The sequence below is a fragment of the Microtus ochrogaster genome, chromosome X (genome assembly GCF_000317375.1).
Source record: "Microtus ochrogaster isolate Prairie Vole_2 chromosome X, MicOch1.0, whole genome shotgun sequence".
Classification (NCBI taxonomy): Eukaryota; Metazoa; Chordata; class Mammalia; order Rodentia; family Cricetidae; genus Microtus; species Microtus ochrogaster.
In genome coordinates, this window is record NC_022026.1 from 29660982 (window position 1) to 29672436 (window position 11455).

The 11455-nt window shown below is 33.6% G+C and overlaps 1 protein-coding gene across 1 annotated transcript in view; it reads left to right on the plus strand.

Moving 5' to 3' along the window:
- The window catches only part of LOC106144084 (cilia- and flagella-associated protein 47-like), a 51857-nt gene that overhangs the window by 15430 nt on the left and 24972 nt on the right, over window positions 1–11455 (plus strand). Inside the window, exons 3-4 of the mRNA XM_013350533.2 lie at window positions 1526–1682; window positions 6275–6373. Coding sequence (XP_013205987.2) covers window positions 1526–1682; window positions 6275–6373 — 256 coding nt within the window. The remainder of the gene's footprint in view (window positions 1–1525; window positions 1683–6274; window positions 6374–11455) is intronic.

The following is an 11455-nucleotide window of genomic DNA, read 5'->3' on the forward strand; positions in this document are numbered from 1 at the left end:
CAGGGTTTCTCTGTGGTTTTGGAGCCTTCGTTACTGTTTTTTATGTGTTTTTGATTCCTCTCTTTAGATTTGCTCATCTGTGATTATTTACTCCTTTGTGATTTCCTGTGTGTGGTTAGCAAAATTGGAATGATGTTATCTTTCTAGTACCTTCTGTAGTGTTGGATCTATAGATGTATATTGCTTACATTTTTTAAATCATGCAGTGTCTCATTTTCTCCATCAATTCAATATTCCGATTGAAGTTTTTGTGGGTACAGTACCTGTGGTTTCTTAGAGTCTGCAGCACATCTGTCTAAGTCCTTCTAATTTTTAGAGTCTCCACTGAAAACTTAAGTTTTATTCTAATATGTATGCCCTAATATATTACTTGTTTTTTTTTCCTTTCAGCTTGTAATATCTTTTTTTGTTCTGGACATCTAGTGTTATGATTATTATGTGCTGAGGGGGAATTTATTTTCTGTCGTTCTGTATGCTGCTTGTAATTTCATAAACATCTCCATTTTAGGATAGGGAAATTTTCTTCTATGATTTTGTTGAAAATATTCTATCGGCCTTTGATCTGAGTTTCTTCTTTCTCTGTTCCTATTATTCATAATTTTTTTCTTTTCATAGTGTCCCAGATTTCCTGGGTGCTTTTTGTCTGGAATTTTTTTAATGTATTCTTTGATTGAGGTATACATTTCTTCTGTCATACCTTCAATGTGTTAGATTCTTTCTTCCATCTCTTGCATTTCACTGGTGAAGCTTGCCTATGAGGTTGTTGTTCCTAAATTTTTGATTTCCAGATTTTCCTGTTTGAGTTGTCTTTACTGATTCTATTTCCACTTTCAGGTCTTAAAATGTTTTATTTATTTCCTTCTACTGTTTTCTTGTGTTTTCATAGATTTCATCAAGGAATTTATTCATTTCTTCTTTCATATCCATAAAGGCTATTTTAAGTGCTTTGTTGTGTGTTCTCATAATGGACTGGGTCCTCCCAGAATAATCACTAGTTACGAAAATGCCCAGTAGGTTGGCCTACAAACCTCATCTTACAGAGCCATTTTCTCGTTTGATCTTCCCTCCTCTCCAATGAATCCAGCTTGTATCAAGTTGGCATAATTCTAGCCAGCACAAGAATGGATACTTTTTTCAGCCACAAAAATGAAGTACATTATTTTCAGGACACAACTAGAAATAATAATATTGAGTGGAATCAGTTTGTCTCAGAATAGCAAATATTGTAGGTTTTCACTTATTTGTAGTTTCTAGATTTCATATAAATAATATCATATATGTACATATAATATCAAAGTCAAATCAAAACTCTCGAGAAATAAAGAGGAACAGTGATAGGGAAGGGGAGTAAGGAATGTAATGGTAGCTGAGTACACAGGGGAAATACTCAAAGTACTTTATATTCTTGTTAGAAAATGTCATAATGTGACTGTACAAAATTCATTGGAGAAAACAAACGTTTTATAAATCCTGAAAATCAAGTATGTTCAAATATGTTAATCTTACTCCTTTTTCTTTTAAACAGTTTAAAGAATGGAAATTCCACCTCTTTGGAGTAGGGCTATTCCCCAAGCCTATAGATGCACAAAGAATAACCACAATCCTTGGTCTTCAGGCATCTGCCATGATACATTTCAAAAATCCTACCCGTGAAGCTGTTTCCATTGATCTCATATTAACAAGTAGGTTCCTTTTCTTACATATTGTGGATATCTATCTTTTTATTTCATTGCAGTATAAAAACATTTTATAAAATAGATATCATAAAAAATAAGAAGTAAAATGTGATTGCTGAAACACACCTCTTAAATGGTGGATCTAGAATCTATGTATCAAGTAGTCTTTTGATCTTATTTTTAAATCCACATATGAGTTAGTTAATACATAAGATTCTTATGATATTTTTTAAATATCTTAATTCTTATTATGCAAAAGTTTATAAAAATTCTAATGATACTGTTTAGGGGTTTCGGGATCTCCCAGACCATTAACTCATAAAGAAGTATCCCACACTTGGCACTGGGACTTTGTTTAACCCACTACAAGATAGTAGGTATTCCTCTAACATATTCTTTTCATCTCTCCCACCCCTCCACCCATCTCACTGCTTAAATTTTTCCACCGCACTTATTCACCCTCTCTTGTTTTCATATTGCCTATTTTCTATTATATCTCCTCCCTTAAGGACTTTTCTTCCCTGCATGCCACAACAACCAATGGCCTCTTATTAGTTAGTTTCTTGGCTTCTGCAGTTATTCCAGGTTAAACACACCAAGCTAGAAGTTGCAGTGTAGAAGCTGCTAATCATGGAAAGCATTTTTCATTTACCCAGATGCATTGAGAATTTTCAAAAGAAAATCTATGCTTCGTGCATTCATAAAATTTGATTTTACAACACTTTATTGGCTAATTCTAGAAGTATTTGGGGACATTATGTATATAATGAGAAATTAGATTAGAGTTGAGAAGCATAGTCCCAAAAAATTGAAACCAGTTCCAGTGGAAAAGTCTATGAACAAAGGTAGCAGGCAGTCAAGTGGTATATTCCTCAAAGGAAACTAAAATATAAACCCCATAAAGTAATCATTAAATTCAATTTTAAACCTGAGAAAATTAAGGGAAAGAAAGAGCCACCAATTTGTTTATGATCACTGAGCCATTAAGTAAAGGAATAGGAATGAAACCTAAGTATGCAAAGGCAAAGCCCTCAGCAACTTTGTGCATAACTTCTCAGCAGGCAAACTTGATTGAGGAAATGCTGAAGTAGCTGAACGGACTTAGAATCTTTCTTTTCTCTGAGAACCCTGAAGTCTATTCATGAATTAAACCTAAGGAAGCCCGAATCTCTGTACTAGAAACATACTACATCTTCCACCAGCCGCACTTAAGAATTGTATTAAGTCAGCTTCACTCTTTGGGTATTTCACATACTCATAGCTTCAGGTGACAAAGAAATTTTCATCATGGTGTGTTGGAGATGTTAGTAAAAGCATTTCTTGTAACATTGCATGGCACTGTTTATACAATGTTGGGAAACTTTTTCAGGTATTTATGTCAGGAAGAAGCCTTTTTGACCTATTAGTGAATTGTACCTTATGAAGCCTGTTTTCACTACATAGATTTTTCTATAAATTGGCTACTCCTAAAACATTTTAGACTTACCTAGAATAGATGACTTGCCATTGCTTTATTTCATTCCTGAAGATTGGTTATGTTCTTGGGGAAAAAAGAAAACTTTATTATTCTTTTTAAATTTATTAACAGTTTATATTATAGTTTAATCATTTCTACCCTTTCATTACTCTGTCTCACCACCACCCATTCTTACAAAGCACCTTTTTTTTCCACACCTCAGCAATAATTCAACTTCATCTTTTATATATAATTCTCTATTGAGAGCTTTCAGTTTAGAATTATGTAAGGCAAGCTGTAGAAAATGAATGATTCAAAGGCCCATGCATATATTATTCTATGCTTATTTTAGAAAGTAGCTACAGAGGAAAACAGAGGAAATGGCCTAAATACCCTTAGGATTAGAAAAAAGTACTAATGTAGATCATCAATGATTATTTTGAAACATAAAAATTCATAGAAAAAATTTAAATGTCCTAGGAACCTAGGATTTGTTTATAACAACGTATAAAACTCAGTATGCCCCACACTAGAGCCCTATGAATCTTTACTCAGTTTTGCAGACAGCTGTTAGAGGTTTTCAGTTGTAAAACCTCTCTCTTAGGATTATTCAAAACTGGGGCTGGAGATATGGCTCAGCTGTAAGAGGATGTTCTTCCAGATCACCCTGATTCAATTCTCGGAGCCCACATAACAGCTCAAACCTGTCTCTAATTCAGATTCCAGGGCTTGTGATACTTTCATATAGGCATGCATGCAGACAAAATACCAATGAACATAAAATATAAATCAACTTAGAAAAAAATTATTCAAAGCTATACAATGAATAAATTGAACAGAATCTTGAACTAGTCATATCAAGATGTCTTCTTCAGGATCACGTAAATGTCACTTATGGGTGGTTCATTTGAATCCCAGTGATAAGGCTCTAAACTAGAGTGACATTTGCCACTTTCTTCCTTTGGATGCCAATTTTTCCTTCATCCTATCACGATCTCCAAGCAATGTTCTCAATGGTACTTTCTCATTGTGTCAGCTCTTCTAACACCTCTATATTCTAGTTTGCCATTAGACGGGGACTTTACCTAATCCATACATGCTAGGGAGTCCTTTGTTGACCTTGTTGGGCTTATAAGTAAATATGAGTGTGTGTGTGTGTGTGTGTGTGTGTGTGTGTGTGTGTGTGTGTGTGTTCAATGGTTGGCATCCATAGATTCAGTTCTAACAATCATCTTTAATCAGTGATTATCCCTCATCCTCAAACTCATTCTCCCCAATTTCTGCCCTGCTGGTAATTAGTTAAGAAATGGAGAGAAGCCATGGTGAGATATAAGAGTATGAGTTGGAAAATTAGAAATGATTACGGGACCTATGATACACATACTACTAATTTAAGGACACATTTCAAAACAATGTTGGTTTCCTTGCTCCTATGAATAATTCCAGACGTGCTCATTTATGAATTTTAACATCATGCTTTACTTTTTTGTTTGTTTGTTTTTTGGTTTTTTGAGACAGGGTTTCTCTGTGGCTTTGGAGCCTGTCCTGGAACTAGCTCTGTAGACCAGGCTGGTCTTGAACTCACAGAGACATGCTTTACTTTAATTGGCAGTATTATTCCTTCCAAAAAGTATTTTCATTTTGACATGGGTGTTGATAAAGCAGGAGTTAAATATAGTTATCTACTATTGACCATCTATTATAACCTGAAAACTATTGGATATACATTTCAAAACTATCACATACATGGATAGCAAATATACCAATACACAATTTCTGATTTTCTAATACATTTTGTTAGTGGAATTTCCATATAATTATGTATTTGACAACTTGTATTGGTGAATGAAGCAATAATTGATGTGTACAAACTAAGCATTTTCATTATTTTCCTACTGAAATAGCTATATTCTAGAGATTATAAAGTCTTTTTACGTTATCTAAATGTTAGTGCAATAGGGATTTTCTTAAAATTGTTGAATAAAATTAGACTCTGCTTCTGGCATCAGTAACTTATTAGAAACAATACGAAAGGTAAAGATGTGCATACTGATTAACATATTACTATCATAATTAACTTCCATTTTCAGCATTGATAAATGTAACTAATGTATGATGATGCAAATGTTGTCTCTGGAGACTCTCAGGATCATACCAAAACACATTCAAAGCTAAAGAAATATTTTTGTTAAGTATAATAATAATTACCATAGTTTGCTAGTAAGAAAAAATGACTTTACACAATAGAACAAAATATAAATATGGGAAGAATCCCCAGATCTTCAAATTACATGTATTTGAATAAATGAAAAATACTGTTACAAGATTTGAGATTTATGACTGGAAAATTGTTACATCAAACAAAAGACCTTTGATATATCAATTTAAATGCATTATCTATCTTTGATTTCTCAATGAAAAAGCTGTTTCAAATACTGTAAAGTCAAAATAGAATAATTGTTAAGGCTCAACTTTCTTACAAACACATTTTAGTTACAGTTTACAATATTTACAGATAATTATTTTACCAATTATTCTGATTTATTAGTTCTGGTTAAGATCTTGTCATTATAATCTATTCCAATGCAGTTTGCCACACAACTACACTTTTAGAAGACTGGTATTTATATAACAAACTCAAAGCATCTTTAAATCACTTCTATAATTAAATATTTCTCAGTATTCCCTTCCAAGTTGCATATTGACATTTACCAACTTATGCATCTATCCCATTTTATATGCAATTAGTATATGCTTCTTTACCTTGAGATTAATCTTACAATTAATGTCACATAAATGTTATATGTGTATATGTACATAGGTATGTACATACCTACACATACCTATGTACATATACACCCAGTATACATTAAGAGCTATAATCCACTTTTTGCTGAATATATGATCTATATCTGTTGAGAACTTAAAGCTTCAATAATTTGTGAATCAATTTTTAAATATTTTGATGGTATGTAGAAAACTAATTGTAATGTTGAGTATGTTCTTCAAATATGTCACTTAAATTTCATGTCAAAACATACTTTGAAACACACTCATCTAAGTTTTAAAAGGACTCAGTTTAATTTCCATTTCCATAGAACGTTATCTTCTTGAGTATAATATCTCTTTGTTTCTTAATTAGATAAAGAAGAACCCAAGAATCTTGTAATTGACAATTGTTGGAATAGCTTCCTACATGAGAATTCTGCCTTCCGATTTAGCTCCATGAGGCGTACACATGGTACAGGATTTCTTTTTTATATTCTGTCATTCTGTGCACTACTGCATTTAAAAGATATTCTGTATGTAGATTTAACTTGTTTTTGAAAGCTTCAGTATTCTAATATTATGACAGTTAAAATAGGGTGTATTAGTAGGGAAAACTTTAGAAGATTAAAAAGTTTTAAAAGTACACATAGTTACAAAATGATTACAACATTCCATAATGGCTTATTGCAAACTCAATTCAAGGTGTAAAGACAGATTTTCCACATATTAATCACACCGATAGCTACAAAATATGAAGAAATTTTAAAAAAATAATGCATCATAAAAATCTGAAGTTTGGGCTGGTAATATAGATCTAGTAGTATGTACATGCCTACCCCATGTGAAGTCTGAGGTTTAATCCCCTGTGCCATAAACGAGTAAAAACCACTATATCTCAAGAATTATGAATTTGCCTAAAATAGTACTTATTAAATGATAATAATCAAGTTTATGGTAATATGATAAATCTTATCTTTAGAAAATCAATTCATTGAAGTCAAAAATGACTACTAAAATCTCCCCACTGTGGGCTGATTATCTCCTTGTATTTATTTTAATCATCTGAATCAGCATCATTTTTAAAGCAAAGATGTCGTTTATTAAGAAAATGAAAGCAGCTCCAATCAGAGGCATTAAACTAAGAGATGAGTGGAATAAAAAGAGTAAAAATAGAATGGGTCAGTCAATAAAGTGTTTCCTGTGCAAGCAGAAGAAATCGAGTTCAATATCCAGAACCTGTGTAAAAGCCTGGTGTGGCAGCACACAGCTGTGATCCCTACAGTGGGGAGTTATAAGCGTGCACAATCCAGGAACTTGCTGCCTGGCCAGCTTAATGAAATCCATGAGCTTCTACTTCAATTAGAGAAGTTGTCTCACTAAATAAAATGGAATGTGATTGAGGAAAGAAATACCTAATGTGGAAATATGGTGTCCACTTACACATCCATACATATGCATACTGTCACATAATTGTTGACACACACACATGCACATATGGTAGACACACACACAGACTTGAGGGGGAATACACTTGTAAGTAAAGAAAGCATGCTATTCCATAGAGTTCAGGCTTTTCAAGAGAGAACTGCAATATAGCTAGATCAGAAACTCAAATATAATGAATTATCTAATTTGAAACTATTATTATTATATTATTATTATTATCTCATTGAATTCAGAAAAATGAGATTTGGAAAAAAATTAAACAGCATTTTATTGCCTCTGAGTTAGAGTCTTTTTTTTCTTTTCTTTTTTGGGGGTGTAAGGGGTTTGAGACATGGTTTTCTTGTGTAGACTTTGCCTTGCCTGTCCTGGAACTCACTCTATAAACAAGACTAACCTCTAACCTAGTTTGTGCTGTCTCATCCTCACTCACACTCCAGCCAGGTTTTACTCTGTCCTACATGCCTTGAAGTATAGGCCCTGAACTCAAGCCAGGCTTTTTTTCTGTTCTATAGGCCTCGAGGTACAGGCCCTGAGATACTTTTGGCCCAACATACACACACACACACACACACACACACACACACACACACACACACACACATATATATGTGTATGTAATATGTGTATATATATAGATATGCACACATTAAATTTTAATGTGCTTAAAATTGAGCACTTATCTACATTAAGATAATCAGGAAGAAATCGGGAGAAAACTACTGAAGATTAGTGCAGTATACTACACTAGTATTTAGAGAATTGGTATCTGGATGAGGGTTTCACGAAATAAAAAACAATAAAAGACATTTAGAGATAGTAACAGTGGTAGCTGATGTATAGTTGAATTATTTGAGGGGAAATTTAATGTGATTTTGTAGTATCCTTTTCAGTTTAATTTTAAGAGTCTTGTAGGTTAAAATATGTCTAACAGTGTTTCTAAGGATATGACCCTTTAATACAGTTCCTCATGTTTTGATGACCCCCACCCATAAAATTATTTCATTACTACTTTGTAGCTGTAATTTTGCTTCCATTGTGAATTATAAATATCAGATAGGCAGGAATTCACAATCCCCAGGTTAAGAACCATTGTTCTAAGCCATGTGTTAAAATCTGTCTGGTTCCTTCTTGACAACAAAATTCCTGTTTTATACTTTATAAACATTAGTTCCTTACAATGCTTGCTTTTGATTTAAAAAAAAACAAGTGATTTGAAGTTTTTGATGCATGGAAATGTTATCTTCAGTCTTAGAAGCAAATTAAAACATTCTCACTTGAAACATTTAAAGTAAAAATTGTAGGACATACAGAATATGGTGTATAAGAAAAGTTTAAAACAAAAATCAACATGAATCTGTCAGATGTAATTAGAGCTCTATCTTGAATGTCAAAATTTCAATTACATCTGAACTGAATTCTTATGATTTTTGTTTGGGTTTTGGCTGACAGCTTATGTATTTTTAGGTCTGAAAGTAAGATCCAATGGATATAAGTTGTCATGTCTCCATAGCTCTGAAGGAAGTACAGACACAAAAGAAGTTCTGTCAGTTCTGTGGATAGTCAAAATGCATTCTTACAAAGGAGCGATATTTATGTTTTGGGCTTATTTTTGTTATTTCACAGAAGGAAAATGAGAAATACACTGTAGTAATATGAGTGGCGGAGCTGCCTTCCCAGCACCCCGCTACCCGCACGGCTAGCTTATGCCCGGAAATAACAACACACAAACTGCATTCTTTCAATCACTGCTTGACTCTTTAGCTCTAGCCCCTTTTCTCGGCTAACTCTCACACCTGGACTAACCCATTTCCAATCATATGTGTCGCACTCCAAGGTGCGCTTACCAGGAAGATTCTAGCCTACGTCCATCCTGGGTCGGAGCTTCATCGCGTGTGCCTCAGAGAGCAGAGCTCTCGCCTCTGCCCGCAGGAGTGGAGCATCATGTCTCTCTGAGGCGTCTGCCCCTAAGAGGAGAGCTGTCGAGTCTCTGACCTCACTTCCTCTTCCGCCCAGCATTCTGCTCCTCCCTCCTACGTTCTAACCTATCAGGTCAAGCAGCTTCTTTATTAAATCAACCAATGACCTTCCTCCATCAATACACTTCACAAAAGCCTATCTTTAAAGATTTCCTTTCTTCCACCAGGCATAGCCGTTCACAAGGTTCATGGCTGGACAGAACAAGGAAAGGCAGCTGTTGCATGTTTTCTCTTATATGTGGGTAGAAGACTTAAAACTTTGGGTTTCTATGTTTGACTCAGAGTACTCATAGAAATTGGGAAGCCAAAAAGGGGCTGGCTATAGGAAACAGATTTCAAGGGAATGTGAATAGAACTTGTGTGATGATGAGGAAATGGGGATAATGGAACAGTAGAGTTAAATGTGGTGGGTGATGGGAAGATGATGTAGAGTAGGAAATATCTTTTAAACTGCCATATGGAAACCCTATGCTGTATAAGCTTCCTACAGTATTTACACAGAGAGAGAGAGACAGAGACAGAGACAGAGAGAGATTAAACAAAGTTACTTTTAATAGGGAGCAGGGTGCAATTTCTTTTCCCGACACCATAGGTTATCAAATAAAAACCCCAGTGTCCGTAATGAATACATCTTTTTGAGTTATGAGCCAGTAGAGTTCCATAAAACACCCCCAAAACATTACAAGCTGTTTCCATTAATCTTGTTACTCTTTAGAACTTGATGGTTAGACACTATTGCTGAAGATATATACTTAAGTTTAAGAACATGGAGAAATAGCTGATACCAACCTGGAAACTTCATTTCTACTGGGTAATCTTCGTAGTGTCAAAAAGTTCTATAAATATTAGAGTAATTAGTCTTACCAGGAAACTGACTTTATTTACTGAGTCATATTTGAAATGAGTAGTTTTTAGAAAGTATCTCTATATAAATATCAGTATCATTGAATATGTTCTTCATTGCCTATATTAGAATAAATTAGAAATAAAGTATTCAGCTATAAGGAAACAAGTAATTAAAAAAGACTGATATTTCTATAAATATATACACACTTCATGGGATTTGCACTTATGACATTCTTAATATACACTGATTTAGATTATTCCTTTGTTAATTAGAAAGGGTTTTATAAACATAAAATAATAATAGAAAAATTTCTTACTGTGCTAAGAATGTTTGAGAGCCTGTTACAGGGAAAGGAGACACTTGTTTGTCCCGGTCACCTAGCTAGCTTACACCCAAAATAATCACACAGAAACTGTATTTATTAAATACACTGCTTGCCCATTAACTCTAATTTCTTATTGGCTAATTCTTATATCTTAATTTAACCCATTTCTATTAATCTGTATATCTCCATGTGGCAGTGGCTTACTGACAAAGATTCTAACTGGCATCTGTCTCAGGCGGAGGATCCATGGCTTCTCCCTGACTCTGCTTTCTTTTTCCCAGCATTAATCCAGTCCCTTGCCTACCTAAGTTCTGCCCTATCAACAGGTCAAGGCAGTTTCTTTACTCATTAATGTTAATCACAGTACACAGAGGAGACTCCCACATCAAGAGCCCAATAAAAAATATTGATAAAAGAAAACAATACAGTGATCAAATACCTGACACATTCTAACAGAGAACTCTGTACACAAGTTTTAATGATATGCACATTGTACAAATTTGATAATTTTTGGAGAACATATTCACTCTCATTAAATCTGGTCCATACATCAATGATCTATTACAAATAGAAAGCTCATATAAGTTTTTTTTTTTTTTAAGAAAAGGAAGAAGATAAGATACCTTTGAGTAAACTGTCCAAGTTTTCAGAGAAATTTCGGATAAAATACTTTTAACCAAATTGTCTCAATTATCTCATTTCTAAAATGATCAGTAATCGTACTTAATATTTGATGATTTATGCCAAGTAAATAAGAGATTGCATAGTTAATACTTAGTTCAGATATGGGACAAAAGAAATATTAACTATTAATCATAGTACTTGGCCTTAAAACATTTCCTGTATGGATGAACCTATTAATTAATGTAGTCTAAGAATTTTGAATTGAACTGTTTTAAAGGTATTCAATTTCTCTTTTTATTCTTAATGGTTTTAACAGTTTAGTATAATTAATTAATA